The sequence below is a fragment of the Python bivittatus genome, unplaced genomic scaffold (genome assembly GCF_059951505.1).
Source record: "Python bivittatus isolate LINGU-HERP-01145 unplaced genomic scaffold, Pbiv_v1 ctg000410_np1212, whole genome shotgun sequence".
Lineage (NCBI taxonomy): Eukaryota > Metazoa > Chordata > Lepidosauria > Squamata > Pythonidae > Python > Python bivittatus.
In genome coordinates this window covers 11,219,595-11,242,440 of record NW_028277067.1, presented here as the reverse complement: position 1 = coordinate 11,242,440, position 22,846 = coordinate 11,219,595, and the positions used below count along the sequence as shown (strand labels likewise).

Below are 22,846 nucleotides of genomic sequence, written 5' to 3'. Positions count from 1 at the left end.
CCAACATACCAAGCAACTATGTTGCCTGTGTTCACCCAACACACTGAACAATAAACTTATCATACCGGCTGGGTTTGTACAGCATTCTGAGGCACAGGCTAGCCAACCACATTTTATCCTAATATATTGTCTGATGTGCATAGCCAGCAAACAGCTGCATGAATTAGGCCTCTGTGTTTTCCAACAGAACGTTCACTGATGCTTGAATGTTGATTTAGCTCAGGGACTAGGTAAAGAGATGGAAGACAAAGCAGTTAATTAGACAATGTTATACATGTCTATTAGAACTGAATGGGATTTACCTCTAGGTTTGCAGGTGAGCAATTTTGAGCTATGGGACATGGTTTACATAATGAAATACAAAGCTCTCAGAATAATTCACATATGACTAGAATGACAAGTAGAGGCACAAGTCTTTTGAGTATGATGTCCTAAGGGGAACTTTAATGGGGAAGAATGAAGGGCATGCTATCCCATCCCCACCCTCTATTTCACGATTACTGTAACGGTGGATTCCTGAATGACTACTTAACTAAGAAGAAACTACATCTGTCCTCAAAGGTAAGTTGGACAGTTTAGCAGGAGTGGGGCAATCATAATCTTTTGCAATTCTCTATGGAATAAGAAATTCATATTCACAGGAGATGGCAGGATTACTTTGGGAGACAAGATAATTTGGAACTTGTGGATATTGCGTAAGATGAATTTGGCAGCAAGACTGTTTAATCATGCTTTTCTGTGAATTTTGCTCCAGAAATTCCCTCTGCGTATCAGACCAGACCAAAATGAAAATCAAACATTTTCTTAGTCTTTAATAAACCCTGTTCCTCGGTGAATGTTATTACCAATTTTTTCCCTAGAATCCTTAATTATGAATAATCATGGCCTGGAAATCTCTTCTTTCTGCTATGTCCCCATGATATTGCCTTCATTTTGTCTCCAGCTCAGAGCTCAGGCAACCTTAAGTCATTCTTAGCTGTTCCATTGTTAAAGTGCTGTATTGCCGTAAGCCAAAAGTAATATTTGCCAGTTCCAAGATGTGCAAAATCTGACATGCACTGTAGTCAAATGACTGTAGGGGATGGAATCTACTAAGTACCTACAGTACTAGCCACTTTAGACTGGAATCAACATTCCCCTTCTTAAGTCCCTGAACATTATCTTTGAAGGCCATTTTGTTTTGGGGAGCTGGAGAGTCTGGCTGTTTAAATCAAGCTGTCCCTCTGCCGATGACCTGGAGTCTGCAGATCAGCTGACTGGTAGGTTTCAAGAAATGATAGGTATCAAAAAAGTAGGTTCTTTTGCTGTATCACTACCTCTCAGAGTCTGCTGATCAGTTGACCAGGGGGCTACAGGAAGTGTCAAGTTTGATTGTACTGCTTTACCTAGCAGCCCCCACCCTGAAAATCAGCTGATCAGCAGACTTGGGGGCTACCTATTAAAGCGGGAGAGTCCAGCTCTTTCAAGACTCAGTGCCTATGGAAATAGAGTTTTCAAATAGTACTATAGCCTGTGCTTCTTGGTAATGCAGAGAAAACCAGAGCATGTGAGTCTTAGCACTGTTTCAAACCTTAGTGATCAGTGGGCATGTGCAAGAAAAGCTTTTTTGGCTACACTATCAGAGTTTTTCACAAACTAGTTAAAACCAAGTTATTTGGAGGCTTTGAGGAGGATTGTGATGTCAAAGTTGTGCTATGTGATTTTCATTGAACTTAATTTCAATTTCAATTTTAATTTACAGTTGACTTTTTACTATTATGTGTTATAATTGTTGTGGACCTGCAAGGATCATAAGATGAGTGGAATATAAATGAATAAATCTCTCTCTCTCTCTCTCACTCTTGAAGGGGGGGATTGGTATAGGGACACAAAATGTTGTGCTGGTATAATTTTCCAATGCCTCAAGAATGAATAGATAGCATATTAATTGTGTCTTGGAGAAGGCTCCAGGAAAGATATTAAAGTCATTCTGTGGAGTGGATTTTTTTTCCATGCCTATGTCAACTCAAGACTGAAAACACAATAGCTTTTTGTCATTTCTTGTGGGAAGAGTGAAGAGGCTCCTGCTATAAGTGTTCACATCCTCAAGCATTTACAGTGAGATAATAAACTTAAGATATGCCTACAATTTATAATCTGTTTCTAAAGTGTTCATTTTCAGACATAATAATTGGTCAGGTTCTAATAATTTATGAAGGGTCCCTTGGACCAGACCATGAGGTCATCCTCTACCAGTATGCATTGATAACAGTGCTAAGCCATTCTGCTGAGTATAAAATAAATGGATTTTACACAGATTTGTATTACAATAATTAAAATATTTTCTGAGTTTGGACCACATGCTAATTCAAAATGTGATTTATCCACTTACTGTGTCAATCCAGCAAGTGTGGTTTTTAAACCATGTTTTATGGTCTAGTGTGTTATGTGAGGCTAGCAAGCAGTGGTTTATTGTAAACCATATTTAAATTGACCATATATCTATGCTGCCATTATCACTTAAAATCTGTAGGGGGCTTTACCCTTGTTCACTGAGACAGTATAGACAGACTCTCATGCTTAAAGCACGAGATTAGAGCAGAGTTCACAATTTTCTGAGCTGTGGAACTTTGAGTTGTGTGCTGAAGGTTGCACTCCCAAACCTTGATTCATTTCATTTACATTATATCTTATAGTCATGTATGTAATAATTTTCCCTCTACTACATTAAGATTACAATCCAATAACAACTTTTGCAGGTGGAATCTAGAGTTTTTGGAGGCGTTACTTGTGTCTCTGGATTAGAAGGAAAAGTTCTCAGGCAGGGGTTTTTTTTTTCCCCTGGAATGGCTTTGTTAATATATATGAATTGATTTTAAAAAAAAAAAGTTGTTTTATGGATATACTGACTTCTGCATTTCTCTTCTGAAAGATGGGTCAACAATATTTCAGAGGATATGATTGAATAGATGGCTGAAATTAAAAAAAATTCTACCTAGGGTCTTACAGATAGTACAGATATATATAGTTCAGTATATTTTTAGAAATTATGTTAGTCTGAAGTAGTATTTTATGTTTGACTATATTATCTATTCCTGCATTCCACACTAATGTTCACCATGGAGCTGCAAGCCCAATCATGCTGACTGAGTTTGAACATGCTTTTCTTTCCTTTTGACAGTACCAGGAAATTGTGCCTTGAAGAAAGCATAATTATGAGAATTGGCTCTCACACAGTCAGAGATAAAGACCATGGTATCACAGCTAACTGTTACCAAACAAAGGACAGAGGGAAATTGGGTTCTTGCTCAAAAGAGGGGGCAGAGCAGCTTGTTACGAATACAATATTTATTCTAAAGATTTATTTACTTGTGTGTTTGTATGTACATGTGTTTGTAAGCAGAAATCAGTCCTCTGCAGATGAACTTTCTTTGATTGTGTGTACATTCTCAATATTTTTAATAGTTTTAATAGTTTTAATAGTTTTATTAATCCATTTTCAGACGTACATAAAATAAAAATAAACAATTCACCACACACAAAAACAAAAGGGAAAAATTACACAGTAAGGAAACACATAAAAACACCACCACCACCTATAATTACAAGTATATCTCAAGTTCACCGGCTTTTGTAAGTCTTTAAAAGGGGAAACTAAGCTTTCAGTGTTCACTGAGCCTTTCCAAATGTTTTTCCAAAGGGGGAGAGAATGTGACATTTTCCGATTAACAGAATATATAATTTTCTTAAAAACTGCTAAATCACACATCCCTGAAATTCAGTCTTTTACATCTGGAACTATAGTATTTTTCCATCTCCTAAGGATTATGCTTTCTGCTATTATTAGTGTATGGAAAACCCATCTTTGTTCTGAACATGTTAAATTCTAAGTAGTTAATATATAATTCAGTACAATATTCATATCTTTAAAAACTAGAGTTTTCTCAATAATTCTGTCAACATACTATGCTGTATAACATTTCTCCAAAAGGGGTATAAGGAAGAACATGACCATCATGTATAAGTTAAGATGCCCTTAAATTTCTTGCAACGCCAAAATAAATATTCATTAGTTCCTCGTTTATGAAACATTTTAGATAGTGTCCAGTAGATACAAAAGACAATCCTTTGATGGATTAATTTCAACTTTAAATCACAGGACGTAAGCTTAGTATTCTTCAGAACTTGAGTCCCTTGGTTTGAAAGGATTGGAGTTTCCAATTCTTTATTCCAAGCTTCTTGTATATTTGTTATAGATATTTTAAACTGTTCCTTTAACATTTGAAAGGAGGAAAAAGTAGGTTTGGATTCTGAAATTGAATTCTTTCGTATTAATAACATATCAGGTATTTTAGAAACTGCTAAAGTATCAAGTCCATATTGAGCTGTCAAAATGTGTTTTACCTGTATATATTTCTTCATTATTGCATTGATGGTAAAGAAAATTCTGTTTGCAGCTGCTGAAAAGATTTAACATAACCGTTAATAATTGAGCTAGTGTAATTATACCCTTTTGCGCTCATTCTTTCTAGTAAAAAGTTTTACCACTAATTTTTGAGTAGAGTTATGTCAGAGTTGTCTTCATGAGATTCCATATCAAAATTAAACCTATCACCTAACAGCTTCCAAGCATGTCTTACTGCTAGCAAAGTAAAAGAAAAAACGCTATAAATATGGGTTAGGGTTTTATGTGTGTGTGTTCGTGTGTATATGTATCTTGTATCTTGAAACACTGCAGTTGCTGGAATTTTTTCATTATGGTTTTCTAACGCTCCTTCAAAAATGCATATAGAATTTCTTGGATTTTTGTGAGCTTGCCTAATTGTTCAAATGTGGCCTGCCAGCTGAAGTTTTGACCATAATGGGGTCAAAGCTGATCCTCACTCCAGAAGAAAAATGTACCATCTATTTGTACCGTATATGTCCTGTCCAGAGATCTTTTTGCATCAAGCTCATCTGACAGTTCACTCAGATACCAGCAGGAGGAGATATTTACCAGTGGAACAGTTAACTTAAGTCACTACCTGTACAGGAGAATGGCAGCAGAGTTGTTTTCCCAACAATGCTATGGTAGCAACCCAATACATGCAACTTGGATGGTACTCATTGCAGACTTCTAATGACAAGACTGAGACCCAGGACCAGTTTTCACTTCATTCTTTATTGCTTTTTGCTTTGGTTAATTCCGAGGGTAGAATTGAAATTTGCCCATAGTAATTAAAATGTATATTGAAATGTTTGTGAGATGCTTTAAGGAAAGTGATTGAGTCTAAAGCTTTTTCCCTGCATCTGAGCACATTTTTACATGACATTCTTCAAGCTTGAGCATTTTTCATAAGGAAAAACCCTGAGGAAATGGTCTCCTTTATCACTGGCATTTGAAATGAGCTAGTGATTTGACAGGGTTCACCTGTCAGTCAGTTGATCCGAAACAAAAAATTAAGGATCTGCTAAAAGGTGGCCCTCGAGCCTTCCCCGTCCTAGACCCTAATCGCCATTAACTCAGGGAATTATAGTTGTGCTGCAGTCCCACACATCGGGAAGGAAGGTCAGCGAAGAATGCCTGGAAGAAAGCTTTTTTCCCATTCTATTACAGAACTACATCTCCCAGTATTCTTTGCAACGCCTTCTGCTGTAGCGTCCCACGATGGGCGTCGGGGTTTCGTTTTTCTTCGTAAACCGGGAAGGCATAGCCGAAGGAGAAGTAAAAGTGCGTCATTCTTTTTGAGGCACCTAGTTAGCTGTGCGGAGGTCTTCGGTTCCTGCTAGCCTCCGCCGAAGAGGTGAGTGGGGAGTTAATAAGAAAAGTTTGGTTCTAGCCACAAATTAACCCTTTCGTTAGCAATGTTCTAACCGGGTATGACGAAGAAAAGTAGAGAGGGAGAAAGTACAGGAGGAGGAGTATAAGGAAGGGGCTGGTCACAGTATTGTACTCTAGCTTTATATTTTGTTTCTCTGGTCCGCTGCCGTGTTCTGGGTTGACTGTTCACCTGGTTCTTCTAAGACAGTCCTCCAACTTGGTGCCTTTCAGATGGATTCCATCTCGACCCTTCAGGCCAACACGTCTAGAGTATATAGTTGTAATTAGTGTGTTTTTCTGATTTGTACCGCTTATGATTATTATTATTAATTGGGAAACGTGATTCGACGAGTACTGGCTCTCAGAAAGCAAAGGGCGTTGGCTGTCACTTGCTGCTGTAACGTGAAATGGTCCGGAGTGCATCGGGAAACAATGCATCCAAGCGTGTGTTCCGCTGTTGCTTTGATTCCTCCCCATGAATTTTACGCGCGCATGCAAGCGAAATCCTCGAAGGCAGCTCCGGAAAATGAAGTATGTGCAAAATGTAGATAGGCCGTGGAGAAGATGCATGTTGCATGTTAGAAGTCTTGTAATGCATATCAGTATTATGATGCAACCTTTGCACTTTATTGCTTCTATTTTAACTGACCTAGGTTTCCCCGTAAGAGTGACCAAAGGGCTGAGACGAATCTTTGAGACAAAGGTTACATGATACAGCATTTACTTTGCACATATTAGAGCCCTGTTTCATCTTCTGCCTTTTCCAGGTAGGGCTGGGAATGGTTTGCCACAATCAGTAGGAAACTGCTACCTGTCAGGATAACAAGCTAGGTTAGTCTAATTGTTTGAATCAGTAGAAGATAGTCTCATAGGAATGGGGTTTGAAACAATACTGTACCTTGATAAATCTAGCATCAAGTTTCATAATTGCATAGGTTTATTTTTGCTGCTCCTTAATCATACCTAAGCATTAGAGAATGTGGTGGAGAGAGCCTCAGATTGGACTTTGTGGCTTCTATATTTATAGATCATTGGATTAATGCATACTGTACCTTGCTCATCTTCCAAGGAGTTCTTGCTAGATGGTTCAATATTTTCCCTGCAATAATCTTGAAGACTGCTTAGGTCTAACTTGGCTCTTGGTCAACTTTTCAGCTTCATAATGAGTGAACAGGTCTTGTTGTTGAGTATCCCACCATACATTTTTGTGTATGACCAAAGTCACCAGCTTTTCCCTATTCTTCATAGCATCTACTCATGGAGAATTTGCCTTCCCAGTACTCTTTCCTCCATATTTAGAAAGATGTTCCATATTTTGTATTTGCATATTAGACTACTGTACCATTTAATAGCCCAAGAAAAGAAAGGGTGATGGTGAGGGCTGCATGGTGGATAGGGTCCATAACACAAATAGGTGAGCTGGGTTTCCAGTGAATTTAGGTTTTCTTCATATTTTAACTGTTTCAGGTAATCCTCACTTAACGACCTTTCATTCAGCAACATTTGAAATTACGACAATGCTGAAAAAATGGACTTACTACCCATGCCCAAAGTTACGGCTGTTGCAGCGCCCCCATGGTCATGTGATCAAAATTTGGGCACTTAACAACTGCAGGGGCACTGCAGCTCCCCCCACCCGCCTACCTCCCCCACCCTGCACAGCAGCACTAGTCAGCAGTGCCGGGGCTGAGGTTGAAGTGGAGGCCCAGGGCCTTCAGCGGTCTCAGCCAGCTGCCACCGCTCCCCAGGCTTCTACTTTAGCCCCAGCGCCACTGCTGCCACTCAGAAATGCCACCTGAAGCCCCACACCACAGCCAGCCATCCCAGCATCATTGTGCAAAGCCCCAGTTGCCCCCACCACCCTGCACTCCACAGGCTCTGCCATGCCCACCTGACCTTTGCAGTTTTTCTCCCGCTGCTGATCAAGCTCACCTGGCCTGATGCTACTATATGCGAGGCAACTGCTGGCCATGCCAGGCCTTCTTCCTGAGGCCACTCGTGCTGTTCTCCAAGCCGCTCACACCATTTCTTCTCCCAATCACGTGCCCCATCCCTTCTCCAAATCGCATGTCTCATTCTCACAATCCTTCGGAAACCTCCTGGTCTTCTCCAGGTCTCATGAGAATGGGCACACTATTTGGAGAATGGCAGGAGCCCCATTCGCATGGTGATTCAGAAGACCTCATTCTCCAAATCACGCACCCCATTCCTTCTCCAAATAGCATGCCCATTCTTGCAAGATCTGGGGAAGATCAGAAGGTTTCCAAAGGATCGCAAGAATGGAACACACAATTTGGAGAGGAAATGGGGCACGTGATTTGGAGAATGAGGTCTTCCTTCCAGGGCCTCCCTCATCTCCCTGTGGCACCCCCATGCTCCTTACCTGGGACTCCCTTTGCTTAACAACCTGTGATTCTCAGATAACAATGGCAATTGGGAGTGCCAGGATTGTGGTCGCTAAGTGAAGCGGTCATGTGATTATTTGATTTATGACCACATCACTTAGTGACAGAAATTCCAGTCCCAATTGTGGTTGTTAAGCGAGGACTCCCTGTATGACTGTTTAAGAGCTTATGCTTCATTTCTCATGTTCCCTACTCTTGTGCCTTCAGTTTTCAGCCATCATAGTCAGAGGGGACTCCACAGACACATAAATAGTTCTTGGGGGTCAAAGGTTGCCCATCCCTGCTTAAAAAGAGTGCCTGGAAGAGAGTGACCCTTAATGTAAAGCTTTAAATACAAATTTAAGTCCTGGCTTTTCTACAATAAACCATCATAGTATATATGAACTGTTATTTGAGTAACTGCTTCAAAGTGGGGTTTGCCGTGCACCTGAACAATGGCTGAGCAAATATGTGCGTGCAAATCTTCACATGTGGCAGCACCTTGGCTGATTTGGTTTGTATTTGGAAGGGAGACTACCAGGAAATCCCAGGGCTGTGATTAGACTGGAAACTTAAGCTTGTTATGCCTAGTGATATCATTGCACAGAATGTGTTTATGTAATTTGCATCAGTTGCAGTATGTTAAACAATACATAAGAATTTAAGTTGTGACATTCCTCCCCCCCCATAACTCATGGCTGGAGTGGTAGAAAATCAAAGTAGATGTTCATATCAAGATTAGATTCCGATAAATAGACAGCTTTTTTTTAAGAAAGGAAAATTGAGATATCTGCTAATATTATTTTTTATTTTTTAAAAGAGATTTGGGGCTAGAGTGATCTGTTTTAAAGCAGGGAAGGTTGATTTACTAAAACTTAGTTAAAATGTGGCTTATTTTTAACTGAACACAGCCACAAAACAAATCATAATTAACTGGAGCATTTTGAATGTTCTCTTGATTTTTCAGTTTACAGTTCCAACAATATCTACTAAGGTGTGGCAGTTTTCTGTGTTCTTTATGTAGGTACATTTTTTTTATCAATGACCATACTTTTTTTTCTTTTAATAAATTGAATTAGTGTTGTGTAGTCAGCTCTCAAACTCTCATTTTTGTCACAAATCTACTAGATAGCAATGCATTGTGTGCTAGCCTCTTGTAGCTTCATTCCTTCACCTCCCATCAGCTTCTGCAGTTTGAGGATAAATAATTTATTTGAGCATTTTAAATGGTAGCAATTATAATACCACAGTCATGTTACTGTAGTTCTTAGATGAAACAAAGTTGTCATTCCAATGATGCTCTTAAACATTATAGGTGAACACGTGGGCTGCATTTGTACATACAGTGGTAGGCCACGTTTTTACATCATGGTTTCTGGAAGAAACTGAAGTCATTCTTATACAGGAGCAAAATAATGTTGGCTTATTTATACAAGATGCTGTCTCTCCATCTGTACCACCAATAACCAGCAAAACAAAAAACTGTCCCATGGAAAAATCAAGCCTCGTTACTGCAAATGAAGTTTCATAGAAAAATAAACTTCTAACAAATAAATCTTCCCTTTTCACTATAAATAACTTTTAAGTCTCTTTTAAATTCTAATTTTCATCTAGCTTTTTGCGAATTAATCAGATTCAAATTAAAGCTCTATTTCTTCTTTTAAGAATATAGTCCCAAAAATAAGGATAAGCCCAAAAAGAATTACTTATCTATTGTGAAGGAAGGTCTCTCTTAAGTTGAAAAATAGTTAAAATCCAAAGTGCTTTAGAAATGAGGTTCAGTTGGCTCTAGTGTCCATATAAAGGCTGTGCCACAACTGCGAACAAAGATGGATCCCCCACCTCCCAGCTGCTCAGCTCAAAAGCCATTCGCAGAAGCTTCTGTCTCTGTGATTAGCTTTCAAGGAAGGGCCATCCGAAGACCAAATGGGCTGATTTCTCGCTCCCTCCTTGATCTGGGGCAATTTGGGCAGCCAGCACTTGCTGCCAGCCACTGATACCACTGTGATGCCTTCTCCACTATTTCAAAGACGCCTAAGCCACCATTAATCCCCACTGTAAGTCCCATTTTACCTGTAGTATTGTGACAGTTCTTTTCTGTTTATTGAAGGGTTTGGGTTTTAGGTGGAGTGTCTCTGGGAGTGTCTCTGTGGGAGTGCAGCTGTTGTCTGTATTTCTTTAAGTGGTGTATGCTTCAATTATATTTTGTGGACTTTTTATGTTCCTGAAGAGAGGTGTGTAAAGGTCTTTATGAAGTGACAGTTTCATTTAGATGTTAAATAATATGGGGGAGAGAGCTATATCCTGTAATACCTCCCATTGCTGCAACCACACACTTAATTTCTCCTTCCCTTTTCAGTTCAGGTCTCCCCTAGGTTTCTACCTTCAAGATTAAAAATGAAGGCAGCTTTTCAGGGATTAAAGAGTAGAAATTATAGTGGCGTGGAAGTGCTCCCAGTATCTCAGTGATGGGAAATACGAAGTAGACTCCCTCAAGGATCTCTGTTGGAACAAATGAATTTAAATTTGTTAATTAATCAACTGACTCAGAGTTAAGAAGGGAACTGGCTGAGGTTGTAGATGATAACAAACCAATCAGGGTGGCAAGAAGCTCCAGAAGGAACTCTTTAAACTAAGGAAAAGGTCAACTAAATTGTAAATGTGGTGCAGTTTAAATAAGTATAAAGTGATATATACTGGGGCAAAATCTTAATTTCTCATAGACACATATACTTAACATTTATGAGGTCTGAACTGTCTGTATCTAACCAGGAAGAAGATCTTGGGGTCATAATGGATAGCAAAATGAAAATTTTAATTAAAGTAAATGTACAGTAGCTGTGAAAAGGGTAAAGTCCATGCTAGGGAGCATTAGAAAGGGGATTGAAAATAGAACTGCCAACACTAATGTTTTTATACAAATCTGTAGTTCAGTCACATCTGAAATATGCATAAGTTCTAGTCAACTCATTTGAAAAAATATATAGATATAGGGAAAAACAAAGGAAGACAACTACAATTATAAGGAGACTTGAATGCCTTTCTCATTAGAAAAGGCTCTTTAGCTTAGGAAAAAAGTAACTGAATGGGGACATGGCCAAGGTATATAAAACCATGCATGGCAGGGAGAAAGAGAACAATTCACACAATGCATAATTAACCTGTGGAATTCATTATGACAAGATGTGCTGATATCCACTAATTTGGATGCTTTGCAGTGGGACTGAATTGGATAGATTTATGGAGGACAGGTTATCAAGTGCTACTAGTCTAGAAGATTCAAGTGTTACTTCAGGGATAGGAAGTCTACCATCATACAAATGCCAGTTGTAGGGGAATTATCTGGCTTGTGAATACCCTAAAGCTATCTAGTTAGCCATTGTGAGAAACAAAATACTAGACTAAGATGGGCCTTTCGGTGAGAGCTGATTCTCAGACTGATAAGGAGTCTAGTAACCATTTCTAAAACAATCGGTAGGTGCAGACTGCCCCACCTTCAAAAAGACGCCAGCTTCCTTCTCTTTACATCAAAAGAGCCAAGAAGAAGAATCAGAAGTATGCCTCCTTAATTTGCCTACCTATAGGTTTCTCATTTGAAAGAGTACTTGCTAGAATTCTTGTGTTATTACTTTAACCTTCTTTCTAATAAATCATCTTAATCAGAGCTCTGAGAGACTTGTTCCATTTCTGGTCTATGGTAATACAAGAGAAGTCTGGTGTCCCATGAAGTAGGCACTGCAACAAGGAAGACATGTCTCCTGGGTCCCACAAGAGGATGTTGCTTCAAGAAAGGGCCTTGGAAGGCCCACTGTAGAGAGTAAAGATTACCTTGACAGAAATATGCAAGAACCATTACCTAGGCAAGGAGTCCTGAAATATTCTTTAAGTCTTGGTAAAATAATATTCCACTCAGGCAAATATCTCTCTGATTCACTGGGGTATAAGAAGGAGGGGAGGGATAGCACAATCAGATTTGCAGGATTCTGTTATTACAGTCTATCTCAAAGTATAGTTCCAGTCTTTCTGTGGAGTTGATTTTCTGGTCTACCTAAGGGGGCTGACACCCACCCTGTCATATCTGGTGGTACAAAGCAGAAAAGATTGGAGATAGGTGATCTCACAAATAATCTGGCCCTATGCCATGTAGGACTTTATAGGTCATGACCAGTATCTTGAATTTCATCTGGAAGACTGGGAGCCAATGCAACTCATACATCAGAGCTATTAATAAGTGTACCCTGGGGTGCCCCAAACCACTTGCACCATTGCATTCTAAACCAGTTGCAACATCCAAATGTTCTTCAAGGGCAGCCCCATGTAGAGCACATTGCAGTAGTTCAACTGGGAAGCCTGAGTGTTAGTGATCATGATCAGGGCTTTCCAGTTCAGTAATGGGCTCAATTGATGCACAAGATGGATTTGTGCAAAGGCCCTCCTAGCTGCAACTGCTGAGATCCAAGAGGACCCCCAAATTGTGCACCAACTTTATCTGGGGGAGTGTCACTACTGCATGAATCCATCTATATGTCTTCTGGGAGGCACTGACTAACCAGAAGAGATGTGGATTGAAGACACAAGCAGGATCCTGTTCATCAGGATTAATAGGTTCCAACTCTTTCCAGCTAACCAACTCAGTCAGCTCCACAGGATCTCCATAGCCAAAGTTTAACTCCAGTCCAAACAATTTTATCTAAGAGATATCTAGACTATCACCCACAGCTATGAGGACCTATAAATGTTCCACAGGTTCCTCTTTACCTAGGAAGGACCAGGCCCCCTTAAAGAGGGCTGCCATTCAGTTCTCCACAGATGCATTTTCCTCCAGCAGCACACTAGGCGTTGTATGTTGCTTTACTACCTAGAGTTCCTCTGAAAACCAGGAGGTTCTCTGGGATATACGCACATACAGAATCCACATAGGTGCAATTCAGTTCAAGGCCATTGTTGCCCCCTCATTCCAGACAGCAACTAAGGTCTCAGCCAAACCATGCACCAGAGCTTCAGGAACAACTCCAGTCTTGGTGTAGTGGCCAAGTTTGATGGGCTAGAAATGAGATTGTGAGTTCTAGTCCTCCCTTAAGCATGAAAGCCGGCAGGCTGACTTTATGCCAGTCGCTCTCTCTCAGCCGAACCCAACCTCGCAGGATTATTGTTATGGGAGCATTAGGTATGTGCTCCCCTTGAGTTGAACAAAATAAAGGTCAGATAAAAATATTATAATAAAAAATTCCTTCTGAAACCCAGCAGGATTCATTAAGCACTTGGGGTAAACTGATCAGATAGGTCCATTGTCCCCCCCCAGAGTGCAGCTGGGGAGAATTCCAAGGACAGCAGGGAATGATCTGGCCATGGCAAGGGACTGATGGTAAGATCCCCCAAATAGAGATCTTGCCACCACCACCTCAAAATAAAAACCTTCCCCAATCCCCACCTGTCACAACAGTCTATGGTTCTTAAGTGGTTAAGGTGCTAGACTGAGTGGGAAAACCTGAGTTCCAGTCCTGTCTTAGGTACAAAGCCAGCTGGTGACTGGGCCAGTCGCTCCCTTTCAGTCCTAGGAAGAAGGCAATGGAAAATCACTTCTGAAAATGCTGCCTAGAAAACTGCATGGACTTGTCCATGTAGTTCCAGAAATCAAATCTGATTTGAAGGCACAAAGAAAAAGTCCAAATTAGTCTCATAATCGCATAATTACAGATGAAAGTGGCACAGATTTATGTAGCTGTGATTGTAAGCTATACCTAAGGGTTTAGGTTGACTGGGAAGAAAAATACTATTTGAAGTAGGAGACTACAGTGAAAACTATAGGCTTTTTCAGCCCCAGAATAAAACTTAGAGCATCAGATAATTCATACTGCACTTGCTACGTGCCTCAGCTGCCATTCCCAAACTTTCTGATGTCCATCTGTAATAATATTATGTCTCTGCTGATTTCCATGATATCCTTTTCAGATAAAAGTATACATGTGAAGGTCCAGAGAGGAAATAAGAGAACTTTAGGAAAACAAATGGGAAAATCCAGGGACTTATTTCTGGATTTTCCCTTTTTTTCCTCCAGGTTCCCATTTTGAGAAAAAAATGTATATAATAACAGCTAGATGAGAAAAGCATAACCTCACCCAGGATCAAGATAAACACACCTTATTTGACCACTGATACTGTTCTTTTTAGCTGTAGCTTAACTACTTAAGCACACTGTCGCTAGAGGTTTGTTTGGGCCAGTATCTTGATTCCATAAATGGGCGTTAATATTGGTGATTCATTTGCTTTGACCATGTCTAATCAGTGCACAGATTAGCTTCTTGTGTAGTTCCTTATCTACTATACCACATTGGCTCTATATATGTGAACCAGCCCACTATCAGTGATAGATTGGCAAGCTAGAATGACATTGTCAAATATTATATAAAAATGAGGAGGAAGAGATGAGAAACTCACAGGGGGAAATAATCCTCCTAATTGTTTTTTAAACAAATGTGAAAATAATGATTGTAAAATGTTGTCGCTACAGTTGCTGGGTATCACATGCCACAGATAGTTCATGCTACTGCATGTCTATGTATGTGTAGATTGCAAAAATGTATATCCCTTGCAATTAATATTGAATTTCTTTTGTATCCCTAGTTAGAAACATCTAGCTCAATTTCTGCATGTCACAGCTCTGTTAAGACAAGCACAAGTAAGAGCAATAAACCAGATTGCAACTGTGTCTTGCTCTTTGGCAGGTAGAACTTGTTTGATGGCTTTATGACACAGTTAGTAATTCCATACAGTGGCTTCAATAGAGACAATTGCTAAAGAGGGTGTGGCTTTTGTCTAGCATGTGAAAAGTGAAATAAGCATACAGTACTGCCTTTAGTTCTAAAAAAAAAAACAATTTTCTGAAACATTTTCTCACTGTGCAGCTAGCTTTTATCTATAGACAGTTAGTAAGCTCCAGCAGTATGGGGGCCATTTCAGTTGGTGGTGGTAGGGCTGCCTGAAGGAGTCCAGCCCACATGGATCCAACCCACAGGAGGCAGAGCTCATGCTGGCAAGATCCCTGCCCACTTCCTTGGATTCCACAAGCTCAAAAGAATCTCAGATTACCTTGCAAGGCATTGCCCTGATATCTTACTTGCTCCTGCCAACATGGAGCGTAAGACAGCATGAACACAAGTAATCTTGTCTCCAAAATACTTTGCAACCATATCTGAGTAGTCTGAAGGAAGAATGTCGTGCCTTCCTTCCCCAATAGGATACGTTCCTGGGTGTAAGAGTGCTACATGTTTAGCTTTAAAGGTGACATGATCATGCTTGGAGGGCAGGTAGCTCCTCTGCAAAGCTCTTATTATTGACTTAGCTCTCAGTCTGCAGAGGGAATTAGAAGGAGGGGAAGGGGCTTTGACACTGTAGGGAGGAAGCAACTGCAAGAATGAGGGAAGGGGTTTACAAACACCAAGCACAATAAAGAATTGGAGGTGCAGGGAAGCAGTAACAATGTCACCTTTCCTCACTCTGTCCCATTAAAAAATCAACATTAGTCATTGTCTGTTATATTTTCTTTCCAAGTGAAAACAAAAAACAGAAATGTAAATGTATGATTGAATTAAGGAATTTTTCAATGCTAAACTGAAATGAGGTATTTTTGTTAGTTCCTGATCTCTTTTCTGACGCCTGTTTGAAAATCAGATTCCCAATAACATTGCTTCCTGAATTCTGCACTCGCTGCTTTAAAAAGCATATACAATCAAAAATAAATGGGGAGCATGATCAGCAATCTCAAACTGAACCTCAAATCAAATCAAATATTACGGTCAAAGATCTGCATAAGGAGGGTGGGGTACAGTCAATTAGAAAACATAGAAAATACATCAAAGTCTAATATATATATAATTATAAAAAGCTGAAAGATATAAAATAGAAAATATATATCTCAAAGGAATCTAAAAGGAGGGATAGGAGCATTAGATGGGTGTAGGGGGGCATAAAGGTTAGTATGTGGCAGACTATATCAAATTACAGAGCACCCTAGTATGATGAACTAGATGGTCATTAAGACTAGTTTATGGCATAGGTCATCATCTGACGAAATTTAATCACTGCTGCACAGAACTTGGCAACATTATATGTTGTAGCAGGGTTGTTATCTGAAAGCAGCAGGGAGGTGTAGAATTGTCCTGTGCGCCCTGGGTATTTATGGTGAGAATAATGATCCAGCAACATCTGAAGGGCTGTGTGCTGCTACTACCAGAATGTAATGTCTTCTCCCATTGTTCCTGACCATTCTTTTGGGTCATTAAGAGCTGCTTCATGGAGGTAACTCTCCTTGGAACACCCTGTCCCAACCTAGTGCCTTGCAGCTGTGTAGGTTATTCCAGTCATCTTCAGCCCAGTTTTTGGGTGATGAGAATTGTAGTCCAGCATACATAGAGGGGGCCCTGGGTAGAGGAAAGCTGCCTTCTTTTCAGTGAATAAAGCTGTGTAATGCTGGAATGGGGATTTGTCTCATAATACAGGGCCAAGAGAGGGAGGCCTGTTTCTCCAGTCAGTCAGAGGGCCCCCAAAGACTGAGCAGCAGGCGCCCATGGCTTTAAAAAAAAAATCTTCAACTATCCATAATGAACAAGGGATCTCTCTTGCTTGGGAGAAACTGCTGAGACCAAAGCTATGCCTCTACTAGTTTTACTTGCATTACCAAGAAATGTTGCTTTGTGACTTGTGCTTCATCTTAAGCCCTTGTGGTTTTAGTTTCATTTGCAGATCACATTACTGATCTTCACCGCAGCACAGACTTCAGGTATAAAAGGCTCCTTCTCTTAAAGTACTGTAAAACAGGAACTAGACATCTAAGCAGCAGAGGCAAAAGAGAAAACATTTGAGGAAGGTACGTTGCTTATTATTTGCTAAAATTAGTAACAGCAGCAACATTAAAATAGGGTTGGCGTGCTTCAGCAAGGGTTGCATGTATTGAGAGAGGGCAAATCATAGGGAGGGGTTCTTTCCCAACTCTTATGCAGCCCTTGTCAGAGCAGTTGTTTCTATTGCCTGTTGAGCACAGTCCAGCAGTTCATCATTCTTACTGGCCAAAAAGCAGACCTCCACCTATCAGAATATGGGTATTAGTGCTTTTTTTCTTCTGTTACCAGAGTCAGTCCCACCTAATATGGAAGCTGAGTGAAAAATCACAGTGCAGTTGTGTGGACTAATGAGCATCAGGGTGCAAATCCATGGGAACTTGTACAAATTCCTATTTATTTTAATAAAAAGGAATACTGTAATGAACGCGCATTAGCACACTTCAACAGTAAACAGCTTTGACCTAACACTTCTTTTGCTACTATTAACAATTGCCAACATATCTTTTCAGTGTGTTTAAGAATTTCTTCTCTTTGTAGGGGCACTTCTCCTCTGGTAATGACTATTAGAAGGACATTGCTCTTTACTCCAAATTCCAGGTGCAACAACGAAAGAACCACTGTAATTCAGAAACCTGAAACCCCTTAAATTGATTGGGAACTTTTCCTCCTTTCCAGATTGGTGGCACACGTTCCCTTGTATGTTTACCATATTTTAGATTTCTCCTATAAATAACTTCAATCAGCTACTTGTTACTTGGGAAATTGGAATTGGAATTTATTTCTGGCAAACTTCATGGAGTTGCTTAATTTGATATGCATGTTGCTTGGAGCTATTGTGTTCTGGGAAAATGCTAAATGAGATCTTGGTAATCCCAGCCAGAGCTAACCCCCATCCCCGACCCCCAGTTGCAGCATCCCAGTTCCATCCAACCTTGTGCATGTCTTCATTATGACTAACTTACAAAAAATCATCAGAGGGTTTTGTGATTCTTTAAAGACTAACCAGTAAGACTATGCTATGCTTTGAATTAGATTTTGAACTTGAGCTTTGGGACTCAAACCAACACCTGTCTGTAATTCATTAAAGCAGCCACATCTTTTTCTAGGATTACTCAGCTGGTGCAGAGAGATTTCCACTACAGCTGTACAAACCTGTAGGCAATGCTGTTTGTGCTCCTGCACTTTCCAAAGTACCTGTTCCCAGTTAAATCCAAACTACTGAAAGCCCTATTAATAAATGGGTTGTTGTATAAACTTGTGTGCCCCGAGACTCTGTTGCTCAAGGAGACTTACATGAGTGTCTAGATAATTTTAAGGCATGTTTTTTCTTCTTTTGTAAAAATGTAAAAGCAAGATGTACTGTCCATAAATCTGTGTCATCCAGAGTTGTGTAGATTCTCATTTTTTGTTTTCCTATAAAAATATGAATGGTAGTTCTATGGAAGTTAATATACTTGTGCCACATCAGTAGCAATCACAACTCAAGCAAGGAAAGCATAAAAACCCATCTGTTTAACTTAGCTTTCCCACTGATGATCCCTTTCCATCATACTTTGAAAGGAGAAGCTATGTCTGGCTTGGTGTCCTACTGCTGTGAAGACCAGCTGCCAAGCTTGTATTCTTGCCTTCCTAGAATTGGTATAGTTTTGAATTTACAAGAAAACCATTCAGGCAGAGAGCTCATTCTTTCTTGCTCTGTTGAGGGCTTGATTACATTTCTGCTGGAGCATCAGAGAGAAACTTGTATTTATTTTCCATTGGGCCTCAGGTTTGGCCAATGATGGAGGTATGCAGTATGATCCCTCTAGGCATCCATCAGCTTCCCTAAATTAAAAAAAGTAGATAAGGTGGTATGCTGCAAAGCAGCAGATTCCAGGATCATTTTTATTTAGGGGAATATCTTTAGGCTCCACAAAGGTGCCAGTCAGGCATTTGGAAAGGAGGGGTTAATGGGTATTTTGTGGCTATCAGTGGTGGCTTAGGTAGCCTTTCATGAAGAGGACATCTCCTGAGGTTGATTCATTTTGTGGGTATACTCTCAAAATTCCAAAAGTACCCCTAGTCCAAAAAGCTTATCTACCATAAGCAATGACTTTATTGAGTGAAAGAGACTAGAGACACTTCGTTCCCTTAACACAGTTGTGATCCCACCCTAAGGAAATGTTGCTTAAATGCGATAGAATTGGATAGGAAGTTGTAGCTTTGATTAGCTGCTAGCTAACAGGATTCCTGCTCTGAAAGCTCTCCTTTCTCAGACTATTTTGGGGTGGGGGGAAATACTGGCTTTATTTCCTAAGTTCCTTTAAAATTATATCCAAATTTGCAAATCTTGTGTTTGTATGTTAACTTCCTGATTTGCCTGGTTAGTGCTGTTTTAGTTAAGTATCAGCACAGCTCTGAAGGAAACAGAAGCAACTATTTGACAGGAGCACTTCTGCCTAAAGCTGGGGTGGGGGCAAGGGGAGTGGTCTGTGTCTGCATCACAAAATGGTATATCAGTATGGGAAATGAGAAATACCCCTCTTGGCTGTGGTCTCCCCATTATTCAGTGTTCTTTCCAAGGAAGCTATGCTGACACCAATATTGTTTTTCTTTCTATGCCAAGTGAAAACTAGGCATTCTTCCAAGCCTTAGTGGACCTGATTTTGCTTTAACCCATTCTTTATTTTGGATTGTACAGCCTGCTGTGTTCATGTAGCTTCACTTTTATTTCTGCTGGTTTGTTCTGATTTATATTTGACTCCACCCTGAAATCTATTGATGTAGGTTATAAACATTTTAGATTTATAAATGCTGCATCCTGAATGTGTCAGTACACTGTGTATACCTTGTTTGAGGAATGCAAGTAATAGTACATTGGCTTGCAAGATAAGCTCCAGACAGTCTAGTTTGCACAGGATACTATAACCATATTGGGAGTAAGCTGGACTATGGTTGTGCTTGTGGCATACTGGCTAAAATGTGCTCAATCTGAGTGGCACTACCCTTACTGTTAGCAGAGAATGCCAGATGTGACACAGGTGCAACAACAGGTAATTTAAGCTACACTTTATTTTACTAAAAAGTGTTTCGTGAAAGTTTTAATTGACTCAAGCCATTATGGACACCAGAGATCAATATTTAGAGGCCTGTCTAATATGACTAGGAGAATTGCAACTTGGAACATAAGAGGAGTAAATGGTAAAGAGCAAAAATGGAATGAAAAAAGATATGAGTCTGTAAAGTTAAGAGGAAAGGGAAAGATATAACAGATCTGAATGAAGGTGGTCTGATCTTGTGGAGTTGATAAATATATGCAAGGAAGTACATTTAATTATAAATTAAAGGGCTAACATTGTGACAAAGTAGGAATCACTATCATTCATGTTACTGATGCATATGAAAATCAGTCTAATCATAGGTTGATTAGAGTTGCATGTAGGCTCCAATGAATGGTGGTAATAAAAGAACCAGAGATGAATTTTAGCCAAATGAAATTTTATTTCATTTCTCATTAATTACTTTTGCATGTGATTGTGTAAAGTTAAAAGGGAAGTTTTAGTTTCTTTTTTCTTGTTTTAATAACGTTGTTTTTAAATTGTAGATTTATGTTTTTTATCCTACTCCTAATCATACCAATTTCTCTAATCACACTCTCTAAAAGCTACAAGGCCAGGAGCTGGCACTACAGTTTCCTTATTCATCTTTATTATTCTATTATTATGATATCCTAAATACTTGTGAGTAAGACCATAGGGAGTCCTATCCTACACGCTGGAGATAAGGAATGCCAGGTAAAGGTGTCTCCCAGAAAGGACAAGCTACATCAAGACAAGAAGATGGGTAGGAGGTATAAATCCAGGGGGGTTCTGGAAAGGATGTTTGAGAAATTCAACCTTTCACTTTATGGGTAATGAAATAGAATGTTGCAGTGCCAAACATTAAACAGGTGCACTTGCTCCATTCAGCCATGTCTTCTTCCCTGGTCATCTTTTTTGGGGCAAGCAACATGGAGCTGTTTAGGAATACTAGGTTACTACATCTACTCCTTGCTATTGGCCATGCTGGCCAGGGCTGTTGAGAGTTGATCCAAAACACTGGAGGCATTCAATTTGATATCATTACTCCCTCCCCTTGCATTTTCCATTCCATCCCCAGATAATACGTTCTGTATCTGTTGACACTTCATATCTCTAAGCCTGCTGTTACTTCCCTCTTATGCACACGGCTAGTATCATTCTGATTGTATAAGGAGTGACTCTTAAAAAATTGAGCTTGCTATTAGTTTTAGAAGAATTGATGAGGCATAATTCACTGGGATGTTCTCCTAAGCAAGTCTCTTTGGTTGGATTATGTCTTATGAATCAAATCTGCTTCCTCCACTTTGATGTTGCCCCTAACAGTGCTAGAATTTGCTATCACGCCATCATATTCCATAGGAAAGTCACTTTTATGCACTTTATCATGGGACAATTGTGATGGTCAGAAATCTTTGGAACCCACTTTACATAATGCCATATAACTTCTTAATCAGCATTTTTAAAATGTTAGTAATACATCATTAAGTGGATAGCAGGGGTTACTAATACTTTAAAGTGCACTGTGGATTCATCTTAATATGGAGTACAGTACAGTATCTTGCTCTTTTCAATAATTACAGCCAATACAGAAATTTAAGATGTTCATACATTCCAAGAAAAGTGGGGTTGTGCAACTTTGCATCATGAGGTCAAGATTGATGAGAACAGTTTTTAATTGTCCTTGCCTTTGTTCTCTCTCTTTCTCTTTCTCTTTCTCTTTCCCTCTTTCCCTCTTTTGGTTTTGTTTTTGTTTTTGTACAGGACTAAGGACTTCACCATGGAGGATATGTTATGTGTATGTAATAATTTGGAGGAACCGCCTACTTCTGCTGTCTTCTTGGAAAGCTGCCATTTCTCTCAAGTCGTCTTTGCAAACATAGAAAAATTCTATGTTCCCAGAACAGATATAACTTGCTATTATAACTTTTCCGAGCATTTCACACCTCGCAAGAAGGACTGGGTGGGCATATTCAGAGTAAGTTTGGATTGCAAAATACACTGATGTTTGGGTTGTAAAACATGGGCATTGGAACTGATATAGGATTATTGATCTCTTGTGATAAAGGCATCAGGAGAAAAGAATTCAGTTTTTAGGAGAAATAGGAAAAATTTGATGGTTTTTAGGTTTCTCTGACATCCATATCTTGAGGTCAAGAAGAAATTACACAAGAGGGAAGGTAATGTAAGTTTTTTTTCCGTTTAACTTTCAGTTGCTGTTAACAAACTATATGGCTTTTGTAGCATGTAGCGCTTATACCATTTTCAGCTGTTCACTCTGCTAACTGGTACCAAGCCGACATTTATCTATTATGCATCTCCCCCAAAATTCAAGGATTTATAAGTTGGTCAAGTGCTGAATATTCCTTTCCCAAAGATTGTGAATGGGTATTATTATTAAACCACTTTGCGGGAGAATTCCTAAACTAATCCAGAGACCAAAATAAGAGACTTAAAGTTCTTCTAAGTGCTGCATGGAAGATGGTTTGTCAGCAGAATGACAGGTTATGCCACTACAGATTCCCTGATATGCAGACTAAACATTTTGCCAGGACAAATGTTTCCCAATGGTGCTCCAAAGCAGAGGAGATAGAAAAGATGTGTTAGGGCTAAGTTTGCTCTCTGAAAGCCCTATAATTTTCCTCATATGTCTTCAAAACTGCTGGGACCTGATTCTAGCCCTGCTGCTAGTGTAGGTAATTTCTTCCTATTCATTGTAATTGGAAAGATGAAGGCTTTCCCCCTCCTTCTTCCCTCCTTGGATGCAGCAAACCAACAGGGCCATGT

General features: G+C 39.6%; 1 protein-coding gene across 3 annotated transcripts in view; it reads left to right on the top strand.

The window, feature by feature from the left end:
• The first annotated feature begins 5,604 nt into the window (after positions 1 to 5,604).
• The window catches only part of CALCOCO2 (calcium binding and coiled-coil domain 2), a 34,969-nt gene continuing 17,727 nt past the window's right edge, over positions 5,605 to 22,846 (top strand). The window contains exons 1-3 of one of the 3 annotated variants that reach the window (XM_025166822.2): positions 5,609 to 5,762; positions 16,894 to 17,029; positions 21,824 to 22,037. In XM_025166822.2, the coding sequence (XP_025022590.1) occupies positions 21,840 to 22,037 (198 nt within the window). In that variant the 5' untranslated portion in view covers positions 5,609 to 5,762; positions 16,894 to 17,029; positions 21,824 to 21,839. Of the gene's footprint in view, positions 5,763 to 6,287; positions 6,311 to 16,893; positions 17,030 to 21,823; positions 22,038 to 22,846 lie in introns of those variants that run through there. The other 2 variants (XM_007428488.3, XM_007428487.4) reach the window with 2 other exon arrangements.